Source organism: Sinocyclocheilus rhinocerous, unplaced genomic scaffold, assembly GCF_001515625.1.
Source record: "Sinocyclocheilus rhinocerous isolate Xijiao unplaced genomic scaffold, SAMN03320098_v1.1 scaffold98, whole genome shotgun sequence".
Lineage (NCBI taxonomy): Eukaryota > Metazoa > Chordata > Actinopteri > Cypriniformes > Cyprinidae > Sinocyclocheilus > Sinocyclocheilus rhinocerous.
Genome location: NW_015666167.1, coordinates 318,453 through 334,514, shown reverse-complemented (window position 1 = coordinate 334,514; position 16,062 = coordinate 318,453). Strand labels below are relative to the sequence as shown.

Genomic DNA, 16,062 nt, shown 5'->3' with positions numbered 1-16,062 from the left:
TGGCTTTATTAGTGTAAGTCTAAAAAATACAAACGAAGTCAAGGTCATCATAAACATATCAGACTGTTTAATAATGTGACCATTTGATATTTCAATGGATCTGATTGTGACATAGTCCAATAAGATGGTGCCATCTTATTGTAAATAGCAACTTGAAGGATTACAATCACGTTCTTTGTGAAACGCTGTGAGCTAAGATTGCACGATTGCTTCCATGTCATGTGAATTGTGATATTGTTTGTCCGTTAACACAGCAACATCGAATGTATAATGTTCAAGTCATAACAAAGCTCATACTCATGTGAATCTAGTGTGTTGGTATTATTTTGATTTATAAATAAAATATTTATACACCTTCTTACACATCACTGCATTATTTCAGAATAAACTAAATTATGTCATGGTATTTGATGAGTCACGGCTATACATGTAGATGTTCTTTCAGCTCAGTTATATCAGCAGGACCAACACGGCAGCAGCCACCTGTTGACCGAAATCAGCTCTCCGTGAGTCAGCGCAACTGAAAAGAACAAGTCATAGTATAAGTGTACAGTAAAGCTTATTTACTGGTACAAAATAATACCAACCAATCCACAAAGCCCCTTGTTCTTTCCAGTCGAGACTTGGTTTGGCAAATGACGTGCGTTTTTTAGTTTTCCATCTGAAATAGCCACAGAACAGCCACTTACACAATCAAACTATTGAGACAAATCAGTAAATAAGTTCAGTGTTCCCACATGTTTTACTTTTATGATTATTGGATTATAATGTTTTTTTTATTTATTTATACAAACATTTTTTTAAGGATCTTGTGCTCGCCAAGGCTGCATTTATTTGAAAAAAATAAAAACTATAATATTGTAAATAAATATTATTACAATTGAAAACAACTGTTAGTCTGTTTTAATATATTTTCAAATGTATTCATTCAATTCATGTGATGGTAAAACTGAATGTTTTAACAGCCATACCTCCAGTGTTCATTGTCTTTCAGAAATCATTCTAATATGCAGATTTGGTGCTCAAGAAACATTTATCAATGTTGAAAACAGTTGTATGAAATCGGTTTTATTTTTTCCCAAATTCCGTTTTATTTTATTTTTTTCTCCAAATTCCGTTTTTTCCATTTAAAGTTTTCTGGATTCCGTTTTTTCCCCCTTTTAAATTTTGATGGTTATACTAAATTGTTGTTAATAGAAAAGCATTTCTAATTAATTGAAATCATGAAACTTACACAATTTACCAGCAATTTATTAAAATAACAAAAATGACAGTTTTAAGGCCCTATGAAATGTGTTTGATTTTTTCTTTAATGAAATAGTTCAAAAGAACAGCCTTGATTTGAAACTATTACTTTGCTAAATAAGAGTCTTTTTTAAAAATCTGATCTCAAAAATATAAATAAAAGATGTAGAAAAGAGCAATTATTTAAGACAGGGAATATTTCTCTGATGAAACAATCAAATATAAATGTCCATGTTTTTTTCCAGGTCTGGAAATGATCATTTTAAAACAACATTTTTCAATGGAAACAAAAATCAATGGCAATTATAACTTTCTATTGTAACTTACTGATTAACCTTACCCTGTCTTGGGGTCCCATTCTTCTCCACTATTAGGATAGACCACCCAGCTCAAATCTGCTTTCTTGAGTGACTTGGCTGACTCTAGAAGCGGTTTCACTAACGGAGCAGGACAACAGTTCACCCCTACGGCCACCAGCTGTGAGGACCTACAAGCCACCTGAACCGCCTCAGAAAATCTCCCGCTTGAAATATTCTGAATGTCCTGAAACACATTAACTGCATTAATAGCAATGTCGTGAGCATAAACAGTTGCAAGTGTTTTATGAATGAAATTTGTCATTAGATAATAGATATCATAACATATAATGCAGTGTATCAGTCACCTTACAAGAAAAGGAAAGCCAGGTTTTAGCTTCTGGAAATTCTCTGAGTACTTCCACCAAAGCCTCTGCCTCTTTGAGACTTGGAATGGTCTCCATGGCAACAAGATCAGCTTTTACTAAGCACTGGATCTGTGGACGATGCCAGTCTTTCAACTCCTAGGACAAAAGAGAAAACACACACTTTAAATTCTTATGTGGTGGCGGCTTGGGTGGACAGAGAGCTTCATCCTGCATTACCTCCACTGTCATCTTGTCCTCATAGGCTCCTGTGTACTCGGACCCATCATGTAAAAACGCCCCATATGGACCCACTGAACCTGCAACCACAGGCTCTCTTCTGTCTTCTGGGGGAATTATTCGTTAGCTGGTGTCTCTACATTTTTTCAGAAACTAGATAGAATTCATGATTTAGTAGTTGGCTTGCTTGCACACACCTGATACAGTTGAGTGAGACATAAACTCACGGACTGTCTCTTTTGCCAGTTGAACCCCTGACATTATCATCTGCTGAGCCTCCTCAGGCCGGAGATCAAGATATTTCACAAATCCCTCAATGCTGGCCTGATATGTGGCTGTTGTTATAACATCAGAACCGCTTTGAAGATATCCATTAAAGCAAGTTAAATCAAACATTCAGCAAATATTTAATAGTTCTTTTCACAGAATAGAAGCATACAAATGACTGATAGGATGGAGAGATTTTTGGTAAGAAATTATAAAATGTAAATACATGTATGAAGGAAAATATAAATGTACATTCAAAACAAAGTTTGGGGTCATTAAGATGTTTTTGAGTTAAGTCTCGTATGCCTACCAAGGCTGCATTTATTTGATGTATTTTATTATACAAAAATACAGTAAAAAACTAATATTGTGAAATATTGTTAAAATCTACAATAACAGTTTTCTATTTTAACATTTTTTTTAAAAATTCTTTCAAAAATGAAACAAAAATAATTAAATAAACCTCTGTATGTATAATTAATATAGAGCAAACATATTTGTTCACAAATATTTTACATCAAGTATGCCATGTCACACTTCAGACATTGCTTGACAACTCAGGTACAGAACATAATAAAGCCTGTAATTACCTGTAATGTACGTCCTTAATGGCCTGTGGGTTTGAATGCAAAATTCGTGCACTCCATAGTGGATCTCCCTGCAAATACAATATATGCGTGATTAAACTTGTGATTGTTGACAATAAGTCTGTGTAATGGTACTACCTACCTGTAATTGAAATCCACTTGCTTCAAGTTCTGTTGCTAAACCTCCATTATACAAAAATACAGTAAAAAACTAATATTGTGAAATATTGTTAAAATCTACAATAACAGTTTTCTATTTTAACATTTTTTTTAAAAATTCCCCTGTGATGGTAAAGCTGAATTTTCAGCAGCCATTACTCCAGTCTTTTTTCAGATATATATTTTTGTCCAGAATTCTTTAATGAAAAGAAAGCATTTATTTGAAATAGTATGGTGAAGCATTGCTGCCAAACACATATTATTTTTTCCACTCAACTATGTTGTAATAATGAGATGTTATGTCATTTTAACAACATCTTTTCTCATAATGTTTATGTCATTATCACGACATAATTGACTGGAAAAAATATTTGTGGCAGCAATGTGTCAAGTCTGTAAAATATATATTTTTGAGTCTTGAATAATTTTGTAATTCAAATGTCTTTACTGCATTACATTTAACACTTTTCAGCCTTTGGCGGACGCGTTGACGTATCGCAGCAACGGCTCAAAGCGGCCAATGAGGCGTCTAGGTATTTATATGTCTATGAACCTCCATCTAAAATGAATGGACTGGGATCCATTTGGACTGCTGTGGTTCGTGGAAATACCTTTCAATTTTAAACCTCAACCAAACATTAAATCACTTTTGAATTACAGCAAAAGACATTTGTCTTACATTGTCACACATTTGCAACTAAACCTAAATTTAAAAGGATGTTAAATTGTAGCCAATAGCTTAATAGCCCTGGTAAGAAGCTCTGCATAATAATACCGAAGCGAAACTAGTGTCAAAGTCCACACCAGTGTTGCCAACTAATTTTCAGGGGAAGTTGCTAAAGGAAGGTTGATTTGTTGCTAAAAGTTGCTAAATGACGCGATGTCATTGCGCGGTGACGTCATTGCGTAATCACGATGCAAAATTGTCTCAGCAAAAAAAATTTTTTTTTAAAATATGTTAATTTAGATATGAGTCACTTATCAAAAGTTGCTAAATGTAGCCAAATAAATTTAAAAAAAATGGCTAAATTTGTTGCTAGGTGCTTTTGGAAGAAAAACTTGCTAGGGTAGTCTGAAAAGTTGCTAAATCTAGCAACAAAATTGCTAAGTTGGCAACACTGGACCACACACCATAACAAACCCATGTGCGAGTGGCAGTTGGAGGTAAAGGTCAGAAACTACTATTTCCGGGTTACAGTAAGACTCATATAAGCAAACTATTGGCGCCCGAAACGTCTATTTACTCACCAGACTTTAAAATCGAAATTAGCTGAATGTTAAAACACCACGCAATATAGTTACGAGTTCACAGGAGGTAACGTTATGGTTTATTATTTTATTCGACGGTAGCCCGTTTGATGTTGTTACTATGGTGATGGGACTTTACAGCGAGGCTAAAGGAAGACAATCAACCGTCTGTTAAACAACAATCAACAAATATTATCATTCCTTTAAAGAATTCAGACATGGTAAGTGGGAGAGTATATTTTTCCATTGCTTAGATATGAGTAATAAAGGACTCAACTCATGATCATGAATGTTTGTTGTGGTTTTGGCGGAAGTCGTTTGCTTTTTAACAGTATAAGTTTTTCGAATAAAAGAAACTCAAGTCACATAAACCATTGAGATTAATTGTGTTGTCTGCACTAAATATAAAATACCATGAGTACATTCTCATGTAGACTATAATAAAGCGATGCATTAAGTCATAGCAAGTGAAGAAGCAAGTAAACACGCATCTAGGCTATTTAAATCCTAGTTAAGGGAAGATAACTCATAATAATTTACAAAGCAAAACAGTTTTGCAACGGCATAATTTTAATAACTAAAAGCTCTTGACGTACTGAATGCTCTCATTTGTCTGCCACTAGATGTCAGCATTGGCCTCCTTGAGGTTCTTCGAGAACCAAAAGAAAGAAATCAAAAGAATGCTCTGACTGAACTTAGTTTTGGCAGGTTTCAGTAAGCTGCTTAACTGTTTTTCAACTGTATTTGAAAACTAGCTGTCTGGCTTGAGGCTCTACAACATCATATTGAAGATGGAGGATGCCATTTTCCACTGAAATTACAGATCCAGTTCAGTCAGAAGCTTTAATGTCATTAAGTGGAATGATATGCTTTTTTTAGTGTCATTTGCTCAACAATCAAAACCTTGTTATTCTTTGGGTAACAGGATACTTTCACCATCATCTACTTGCTCTGTTGTGCTCCTACACTATGTTTATTTTCCAATTCACATTCTGTCTCCTTAAGTAGTGTACATTGATCCATCTCCATACAGACAGCATGAAATGTTTGCAGTGATAGCAGAGGGCAACAGCAGGTGTCTGAGAAAGTCTCAGCTTCCAAGAAGGGCTCTGAGAGGAAAGCCCTATTTTTCAGTGTTAGAGGTGGCAGATAAGCCCAGCTATTTCCAGTTTGATCTGGCCAGGATCATTAACCAGGAGTCTGTGATTTTGTTGTGCTGGAATGTTCATTTAGAGCCCCGCACCCCCTCAAAATGCCTTGATTCCTGCTTTCATTCCATTCAGATAAAAAAAAAAGGGTTTTCATGATGCATTCACTTAAGAACAACAACAACAACGGTGCTAATATAGGAGAAAAAGCTTTCCATATTTCTTCTTAGACGTACAGATGTCCTCAGGTAACTTTGGCCCCAGGCAGAATGTGGAAATATAGCCCCTATGTGCTGTAGGGGGTGACTACCCGCTGAAATGTACTCTTTCAGACTGGAAAAATGCCACCAAACACTGCAGTTGTCTTGATCATGAAAATGTAGGCTAGTGTTTTAATATATCAGTTGTTTCTGTCATATTCTAGTTACAAAGCTGCACTGCACCACACTGCAAAATAATGATTTTATTACTCAGTATTTTTCGTCTTGTTTTCCACTACAAATATCTAAACACTATTAACTCAAGATACATTTACTTGAGAAGCAAATTGACTTGTCTTGTTTTTTGAAAAAAACTAAAAAAATTGTCAGTGGGGTAAGAAAAATAAACTTAAGTCAGAGATTATAAAAACAAGATTATTTTTCTTACCCCATTGATATATTATCTTGTTTTAAGCATAAACTTGGATACATTTTTCAGAAAACAAGTCTTAATATATATTTTATTATTACTTTTTTGAAAAAAGTCAAGTCACATAACGTATAATGCATAAGAAATTTTTTAATTCATCATTGCTTTTCCAAACAACATTTAACAAACCAAAGAAAATGAAAAAAAGAAAAGAAAAGCCACAAGTCATTTTCTTTAAAGTAAATGTATATTTGATTTTAAAAAATACAGTAATAGAAAAATAAAGACAATCTTCCTAAGTAAAAATATTTTCATTATGTAAATTATTTAATGTGCTGTGGGGAAAATATTTCAACAGTCTTAACATTTATTTTTACCTCTTGTTAAGGCCTCATATGAGAGGTGATAATAACTATCAATTTCAGTACAGCACCTGGAACTTTTAGCATTGGTACAAAACTTCACTGGAAATCCTAATGTGACTTATGGCTTTTCAGACCTGTGCCTCAGCGTATTTGTACAAAGAAGACTGTTCATTGTCAATATTATCTCAGTCCCAGCTGACTGAGGGGTAAAAATAGCTCTTGTTTGGGGGAAGAGGCCCTGTTAGATTCAAGATAGCTCAATTACGTTAAAGGGATTCTCACTGAGTCTCTACGGTTTGAGGAATGAGAAAGCATTCGCGTTATGTTGCAGATGCACTAATGATCTGTTGTTAAATTAGTTAGGATAATGTGATGCCATGTTTGGGCTCAGTGTTGTTGACATGTTGCCGCTATGAATTAGCGAGCATGTGGCCTGGAGGATGGATGGCATAGTGCCTAGAAATGTAACATTAAAGCACTGCCATTCTGATATATACTGATGATGATTATCTGCCAGTTATGTCAGTTATTATGAATATTAATGAATCTTATGAGTCACTGTTGTAGGCCTGCCGTTGTTTGCTTGAGTTTTGATGTTCACTGATCAACAGTAGATTAACAGATCATTTCTCATCGCTATGCTGCTCATGGCCTTAGCTATAGCACCCTGAATTACAGCCTGTGCTATGAATTTCACCCACAAGGTGGCGCTCTGTGGGGAACAAAGATCACACCAACATGCTTGCTCTCCATGTTTTGTTCAAGGGCACTTCTGAGTTGGTGTCAAGGTGAAATCAGCCACTTAATAGTGAAACAACAGTCACACTCACAGAGATTTATATGCTGTCTATTTTAATAACTTATTACATACTTTGTTTTCAACAAGTCCTGTATTAAATACTCATGGAATCTTGGCTATGACTAATACTAATTTTTATGAAAAAAGGCAATATCTTAAGTCTCCTGCTTTAGAGACATGTTTTTTAGGGTTGCAGTATATATATAGCATTTTGTCTACCAGTTCTCACTATATACAAACAGTTGTCCACACCATATGGTACTATATATATTGTAATCTTGTGTTGACTAAATTCATATATGTTTAGTCACCATAGGTGTCTTCCTAATTTGCATGCACTATTCTATGCCGTTTTGTAGTATACATGGTGCAAGTAGTGTGCGAATTCAAACAATATGAAGTGCACTTTATTTTTTTTATTATTATTAGTTTTGTTGTTTTGTGTTGTTGGCATACATGGCTGGACATGAAAAAAATACATTAATTCATTAATATGGAGCTTTTTATTGCTTGTCACTTTTTAACTTTGTGTGGGGTTAGGACATTGTATTAGCATTTTAGGTTGTTTTGTGTTTTGTTTTCATTCTTTTTTTAATAGTATAAATATAAAGGACCACTCCGGAAATGTTTTTATTCCATCTCCCCCAGGCCCCATGAGTAGGCAATAGTATAAAGGCCCCTCCTCATCACAGGGCCCCACACAACATTTCTGGGTTGCCCCTCTAATGACGACTCTATGAATTTAAAATATATTATCTGTAGTCTATTGATCTATTGATAGTTTCTATATTTGTGCAGCCCTAATGTTTGCACAAGTGTGTAGTGCACAGTTTCAGGAGCAGTAGCTCCAGCAGCTGGACAATGGCTCCACATTTGCAGCGAAGCTCCCCAGGGGATCAGAGGGGTCTAAACCTCTGACCCAGCTACCCGTCTGTGTTGAGGATCAGAGCACGGCTGTTGTGACTCCCTGTCCAAGCATGAGGGTCAGATCAGTGACATTCCCCTGCCGTGCCTGGCTTGACTGTGTGTTTTGTTGTGTGTGTTGTGTTATGCACAGGATGAGCGCTTTGCCTTCCTGGCTGAGTGGTACGACCCCAGCGCTGCTCTCCTGCGACGATACCAGCTGCTCTACTACCCTAAAGATGGCTCCGTGGAGATGGTGCGTTCCTATACTCAGATTTTTAGACCCTGACTTCTAGCTATGTTTGAGATTTGTCTATTCACATGTATGCTTCTCTTATATAGTTTGATATGAAGAACCAGCGCACCTTCCTACGGAGGACCAAGTTTGATGAGCTTCATCCAGAGGATCTGTTTGTTGGCAACCGAGTAAACATCTTTTCTCGTCAGCTGAACCTCACAGGTTATGGGGATCAATACACAGCCAACAAACTGGGCAGTAAGAAGGAGAGGTACTTGATTCCTGAACACCACTGCTGAGACAGAACTCGTCTTTCCAAACCTGTATGACTTTCTTCTGGGGGACACGAAAAAGATACTTTGAAGGAAGTCACATTGATTTCTGTTTTATGGTCATAAAACAGCGAGACGTATCTCCAAATATCCTCTTTTGTGTTTCACAAAAGAAAGAAAGCCATACAGGTTTGTATAGTCATGAGGTGGAGTGAATGATGACAGAATCCCTTTATCCCTTTAAAAGAAAAGTTCACACACACACACACACACACACACACGTTTCTTTCTGTGAATTGTAGGTACTTTCCATAGACTTCTATTACTTTTATACTGACCAAATTATATTTTCTATCCCCTAACCCTAAACACAGCAGGCCAGTCCCCACAATGTCAAAATTTTCAGGTTTTACTATCCTTGTGGGGATAAACAAGCACAGACACACACACACAAAATAAATTGTTAAAATAAAAGTCATCAGTATGGCTTATGCACTAGATCCAAATTTTCTGAAGCCATGCAATAGTTTTGTGTAACAAAAGACCTACATTTAAGTCATCATTTACTGATAATACTCCCTTCCAGTAAGCTGTTATAGAGATCCAAAAATGAAAATCATGTTATCATTTACTCATCCTCAGGTTGTTCCTACCTCAAGTTTTATGTGATTCTTTCTTCTGTTGAACACAAAAGTAGATATTTAAAAATAAATAAATAAATTCTGTTAACTAAAGTTGCTGGTAGCCATTGACTTCCATAGTGTTTTTTTCCCCCATACTATGGCAGTCACTGGCTACCAGCAACTGTTTAGTAACATTCTTTAAAATTTAATTTTTTGAGTTTCTCACTCAGTGAATTGAAATGAACCAGATTAGTCCGATTCATTATGAATAATGAAAGTAATATAGGTTTGGAACGGCATACATTTTTCATGTTTATTCATAAACGGCAAACGGTGGATAACTTATTGTATATCACAAGAAAAAGTCATTAGCAACCTAATTTTCCCCCCGTGGTCCCTCCTCCTTAAACACCTGCTAAATTAATTTTTATAAAGTGAAGATGAGCTGCTGCGTCTCCTACTAGTGAAAATCACTGAACAATGATTACTGATTTAATGAGTCAGCACGTCCTTTTTTATCTCTTATATCACATTCACACAGTTTCCCACTGCTCTTTCTCTCCTTTGAGATTCATGGTGGCATGCCTTGAATATAAATTTGGGAAAGATTACAGAGGGACAGACTCAAGGCGATATGCACTCTTCAAAGTAAATTTGAGCTGGCTACTCAAATGATTGCTGTTGTTTAGTCAGAGCATCATATCTATTGCTGTGACAGCAGTGTTATCTAATGCTTAGGGTAAATTTTAAATATAATTTCAAAGATTAAAGTATTCCTTTTTAAAGAAATTCTTTAGAACCGATATTAAAATGTAACTAGGCTTTCAGATTAAAATGATAACTCAATGAAAACCTTGTTCGGTTTTCAGTGACTTATTAATATGTTTATCAACCAGCCTTTGTAAAGTCTTTTTTTTTTATTTGTTGAATTTGTTTGATTCATCCCTGGCATCCCTTCTTACTTTCTAATTTGCTTTTTATACTCATGTGTCTTCTTTAGGACTTTGGCTATGATTAAGCCAGACGCTGTCACAAAAGTTGGCAACATTATTCAGATGATTTATGATGCCAACCTTATAGTCACAAAAGCCAAAATGACCAAACTTACATGGTAAGTCATTTATGTTTTAATAAACAGACTTAAGAAATAATTATATTGGTAGCAGTACTTCAGCAAAATTTCAGTAGTTACAAAGAAAAGGAGGCCTCTGGAATTCTTGCTTAAAGGGATACTCCACCCCAAAATGAAAATTTTGCCATTAATCACTTACCCCCATGTCGTTCCAAACCCGTAAAAGCTTTGTTCGTCTTCGGAACACAATTTAAGATATTTTGGATGAAAACCGGTAGGCTTGAATAACGACTTTATTCAACAATTCGTCTCCTCTGTGTCTCTCCACATCACCGTAGCGCCATTTTGGAGAATAACCACTGAACGCAAGCAGCGTATGCTATTCTGTGTCACCCGCGACACAAGGATACGTTTTCTATGTGTATTTACGCTTTGATTTGAACGAAAACAGTGCATCCGTGCAGCGCGGCTGACATAGAAGAGCGTACACTGCTTGCGTTCAGTGGTTATTCTCCAAAATACATCCAAAATATCATAAATTGTGTTCCGAAGACGAACGAAGCTTTTAGGGGTTTGGAACGACATGGGGGTAAGTGATTCATGACAACATTTTCATTTTGGGGTGGAGTATCCCTTTAAGTCAGTTTACACTAATTATGCAAATGAGGTGTTTCAGTAACCCTAGAGTGATTTCTCAGAACTTGTAATGGGTTGATTTGACAAAGTCACTTCATCAGGAAAAAAAAAAGTATATCACAGCAAAAATCATGCACTGCTTCCTCTGTATGTTAACCTGTATATCACTGGCATGCGTTTGTTCTTCTCGGAGCCCCCGACCATTTTTAGCACACACAGATTAAGTCAGGAAAGAAAGATAAAAATGTTGCACACTCTGTGTTCTGTATTCTGAAACAATTTACAGTGTAAAGCTACAGAGCATCTCATTAGTAGCTGCCTTTGCACAGTACCAGGAATGGATTACATTCACAGCACAATGCAGCAATTATTAACTGAAGTAGAGAGAAGGGAGAGCGTTAGAGAAAAGAGGCCGTGTTTAAAGTTGCAGATGCAGATATTATTTCTTTGGCCTGTTTTGTAAAGGTCAATGTATGGTTTGCAAAAATTACACTAACATAGACTAAATGTTAGAGATCTGGATCTAACATCTATCACAAAGACTGTGTGTTCAGTCACAGGGAGAAGTGACCAAGATCTGGGGAGTTTCTGAAGTCACAATTTTCACAAAGTTTAGTGGATTTGACCTTCAGATGAGAGGAGTTGTTAGGAGAAAATCTGAGGACATTTTCAGGTGGTTTCAGAGTAAAATGGCTTTAAAGGGCTTAGTAACCTTGTGTGTTCATAACTACAAATGTGGGTAATAAAAAGCGCCATTCAGGATGAGCCAAGCAGAGCATGGAGCTTTATATATGCAAAATACGAAATTAAGTTAACTTCAGCCAAGGCTAAAATGAGTATTTTTGTTTTTCCCACATCAAAAACTAAGGTAAAATTATTAAAAAAAATAAAGTCTGTACATCAGTAGTTATTTTAGTGCATTTGCTATGTAAACATCATAACAAACATATGGAAAAAGAAAGCCCAAGGCAGTGTTATTTTAGTATTATTTATATAATACTAAATTTTTACTTAAATTTTATATATATTTTAATTTTGTAATTTTATGTGCTTTTGTCATTTTTATTAGTTTTTGTATTTTATATGGATTTAATTTATTTTTATTTCAGTTTCAGTATTTATATTATGTATTTTATTTTCAGTTTCATTACAATTCCCAAAAAACATTTTTAATAGTTGTTAATAGTTTAATGGTTTTAGTTTTAGTTAACAATAACAGAACTTGCCCAACAACACGCAACATTTAAAAAAAAAATCTTCAAGGGAAGTCAGATAATTTTGTGTCGGTCATAATAGCTTATGATTGTATAAGGAGGAATAACATTTGGAGATCTTTTGGATGTCCTTGTATATTTGTAGACACCCCATCAGCGCTAAACCATTTCACAGTAAATTAACATTTATGTATTTGACAGAAAATATGATCCAAAATGGCTACAGTGAATTCTGAAGATTAATCTTTCCTTTTCATCTTGAAATATGCTGACATGGAGAGTTTCTCTGATAGACTGTTGTTTTAGCCTGGTCAGGTTTTGCTGCTTTAACCTTTCCTCAAAAGTAGCAAGCAGCTGTTCATTGACAGAGACAGTCTTTGTCAGAGAATGAAGATGTGGAAGTTGTGTTAAGCATATTATCTCATTTCTTGGACTAGTTGATGCGTCGTCAAATTAATAAATGATAGAATTACAACAAAAGGGTAATATGAAGATGAAACTTTTAGTTCCTTAATTTCGTATTCTATTTCACTATAGGAGTCAGTCAAGAGATGGTGGGGTTTGGAGATCACTTATTAACCCTGTGTTCTTTTATGGCTTTCTTACAGGAAGCAGGCAGCAGACTTTTACATGGAACATCAGTCAAAGTCTTTTTTCAAGTGAGTCTTTCCTGAGTCAATGATTGACTTATATGTAAGGGCTGCTTTTGAAGGAGACTCTTGACACCTGAACCAGATTGTCACAGTGACTTTGGCATGACTTTGCATTACACTGCGTGTTTTTAACCGCAAATTTAATCATAAACACCATAGCAAAAGTTGCTAAAGCCAGTTGTCTTCTTCAACAACAGTAATTTGGTGCAGTTTGTGAGCTCCGGTCCCGTGGTTGCTATGGAGCTGATGGGAAATGAGGCAGTGACAACCTGGAGAAAAGTTCTGGGTCCGACTGATTCTGGCGTGGCACAAAAAGATGCAGCGAATAGTCTCAGAGGCCAGTTTGGTACCGATGGCACTAAGAATGCAGGACATGGGTCAGACTCATTGGCATCTGCTGCACGGGTAACAAAAAAGCAACTGTCAATATCAATTCATCAAGCCCACAATCTTGTGTTGATCATTTTTTTTCCAGTGATATGCTAATAAAGGCAAAGGAAATGATTGGGTTATGTGTTTTTAATTATACTATATAGGAGCTGGAGTTCTTCTTCCCTTCCACTACTGGTCACGGTCCCTCCAACACAGCAAAGTACTCAGACTGCACCTGCTCTATCATTAAACCTCATGCCATCTCAGAAGGTAAACCCACCCACACACACACACACACACACACACACTGATGATATAATCATCATGTCTAATCAGGTGTCTTTGAAATAACCTATTATAGATGAGATATAGCATAGTTAATTATTTGCTATTTGTAATGTGCTGTTAGTAGTGTATTATTAACCCATCTCTGTTTATAAGTGCACTGGTAAGACACTCATGGTATGTCATAGCCCATCATTCCTGTCCTAGTTACTCAGGCTATATTCTCTTAAATGCTGGTCCAGGAGTTTATCTAATAGTTACTAAAAACCTTGCCATGCAACATGTGTGAGTGCCATTGGATCATATCAAGCTGTTTCACTTTGTACATGAAAGCAGCACATATTTGATTTAGCCTCCACATTAACAGGTTACTGCTCACATTGGGCGAGTAAGAAGCTTGGTGATGCATGGCAAAAGTGTTGGTGCAACTGCCAGGGTTCCAGCATTCTGGAAATATCAGAAAAATTTAAAACCAGACCTGGAAAGTCATGAACATTTCAAAAATAATTATGCAATTTCCAGATTATGGCTCTAAAATATTTTTTTACTATATTCTGTCATATATATTTTCGGTAACACTTTAATTTTAAGGTGTCCTTGTTACACGTTACATGTACTTACTATTATAATAATAAATTATGATTAATTACATGCAAATAACCCTAAGCCACACCCTAACCAAATAGTAAGTACATGTAGTTAATTAATATTACTCTGTACTTAACTGTTTACACTGTAACAAGAACCCCTTAAAATAAAGTGTAACGGTTAACCATATTTTCCATCTGGGAATGGGAATGTTGCGTAGGTAGAGTGCCAAACTTGCTCAGAAACCATAGTTATGGCTGTTTTGTTGTGGCCTGTCGCTACAGAGCAAATTACTCGCTCATTGTTGGAAAAAAAGACATCTGTCAATGACAGGCATACAACCAATACTTTCTGTTCAGTAAATCTGATTGAATCCAGACACATTTGACTGTTTATTATATTCTGTTATGTTCAGTGTAGATTAATTACCATTTACTTTTAAAAGTGGTCTTTTGAAGACCTCAAGTAAAATAGACCAGGCCCATGAAGAATTTTAAAAACTACTCTTCCAAAAACAAAAAAAAGTCTCCTTTTCAAAGTGAACCCAAAGTAGAGAGTTTGGTGGAAGTGTAGAAACCCAGTTCTCATGAATGAAAGGAGCAGTTTAGGTAGCGAAGGTGCTACTTCAGAGTCATTTGGTCCTTTCGTGATTGTCTTCTCCTTATGTAACTGTCTTCATTTCCTCCTGGCCTAGTGCTGTTTTGCTTGTTATATGTTGACGAGTATAAAACCCCTAAAGCCAGTGTGTACTCTTAACCAAGCCTTGTCCAAATCCGTCTCCTGATCCCTGTTCATGGAGCATGCCGCCAGGGCACTGACCTGTGAAATCTCAAATCCTCTCGATAGGCCTGAGGTAGATATTTCACATAGTGGTTGTGGACTAAGCAGGCCCCAAGTTGGTTTTGTACATTGCTGTGGGCTGATTAACCTGGAGGGAATGTTACACATAAACACACAGAGCCCCAAAAACAGACGAACACAAAAAATACATGCTTCAAGACCTTCCGCAGTTTTGACACACATTATATGTTGGTTTCAATCCTTCACTTTGAATGTCCTTTTCATGTTGCATATCTCAGTCTCATCAAAATTGTTCAAGTACATTCAGAAATGTCAGATTGTATTGAAAGAAGAACACTGAAGTCTTATGGTCTCTCTTTTTGCTTTTACCCAACATCATTTCGCCTGTTAGCATTGTGTCAACTCTCTATTAGTCACCAAATTTTCCATCCAATCGCACACCCACACTCATATTCCAGCTATCAACCTCCTCCTGCAGTGCATCTGCTCTCTGGACCTCCATCAAAAGTGCTGGCAACCAGTGATTTACAGAGGATTGCAGTCCTGATTACCTTTTGATTGGAGGTCTAGAGCCCACCAGCTTTGCGAAAGGAGTAAATAAAAATAGCCAGTAATGAAAGTCCCCGCTGAGAGAGCGGCTACATGATTGTAATTAGACAGATTATTTGGCAACCGCTCTGTTCATTTGTTCAGGATAGTCATGTGGCTTGGTTCACCTTGTGTTGTAACATTACTTTTGGATTAAAGACTACAATAGCATGTTGTTCGCATCCCTCAACTGTATTTTCACTCGAAACCAGTCTCTGTGAAATGTCGCATTGTGTAAGATTGGATTGTGTGATTGCATGTTTTCCGTTTCTCGTCACAAGGCCGTCATCACCCATGTAAATTTTGCCCTGAACCCTTAAGAATTTTAGCAGCAGCACTGCTACAAATTAAAAACATGCACAATATATTTAGCATTTTATTGTACTCTAAAGTTCAGAAGTTTGGTGTTGGTAAGATTTTATGCTCACCAAGAATGCATTTATTTGATCAAACATATAGTAAAAATGG

At 36.2% G+C, this 16,062-nt stretch overlaps 2 protein-coding genes across 2 annotated transcripts in view; one reads left to right on the top strand and one right to left on the bottom strand.

Annotated features, from left to right (window-relative positions):
• Nucleotides 1-402: 402 nt before the first annotated feature.
• LOC107731828 (homocysteine S-methyltransferase YbgG-like) lies at nt 403-3,954 on the bottom strand. Its single transcript, XM_016543010.1, has 9 exons — nt 3,713-3,954; nt 3,143-3,183; nt 3,004-3,071; nt 2,344-2,516; nt 2,087-2,250; nt 1,910-2,038; nt 1,586-1,788; nt 588-661; nt 403-483 (listed from the first exon to the last, which is right to left on the bottom strand). Exons 1-9 carry the CDS (start codon nt 3,741-3,743, stop codon nt 422-424), a joined length of 945 nt encoding a protein of 314 aa, XP_016398496.1. The 5' UTR covers nt 3,744-3,954; the 3' UTR covers nt 403-421.
• A 357-nt stretch (nt 3,955-4,311) lies between these two features.
• nme7 (NME/NM23 family member 7) overlaps nt 4,312-16,062 on the top strand; it is a 38,392-nt gene continuing 26,641 nt past the window's right edge. The window contains exons 1-7 of the mRNA XM_016543027.1: nt 4,312-4,628; nt 8,407-8,508; nt 8,595-8,761; nt 10,386-10,496; nt 12,916-12,966; nt 13,158-13,365; nt 13,497-13,602. Coding sequence (XP_016398513.1) covers nt 4,626-4,628; nt 8,407-8,508; nt 8,595-8,761; nt 10,386-10,496; nt 12,916-12,966; nt 13,158-13,365; nt 13,497-13,602 — 748 coding nt within the window. The 5' untranslated portion in view covers nt 4,312-4,625. The remainder of the gene's footprint in view (nt 4,629-8,406; nt 8,509-8,594; nt 8,762-10,385; nt 10,497-12,915; nt 12,967-13,157; nt 13,366-13,496; nt 13,603-16,062) is intronic.

Coding starts and splice junctions, on each gene's coding strand:
- LOC107731828 (XM_016543010.1), bottom strand. CDS start 3,743: ATGGATCCCAGTCCATTCATTTTAGATGGAG. Junction 3,072..3,142: donor CAAGTGGATTTCAATTACAG/GTAGGTAGTACC, acceptor TTGTATTTGCAG/GGAGATCCACTATGGAGTGC. Junction 2,251..2,343: donor GTCTCACTCAACTGTATCAG/GTGTGTGCAAGC, acceptor TTCCCCCAGAAG/ACAGAAGAGAGCCTGTGGTT.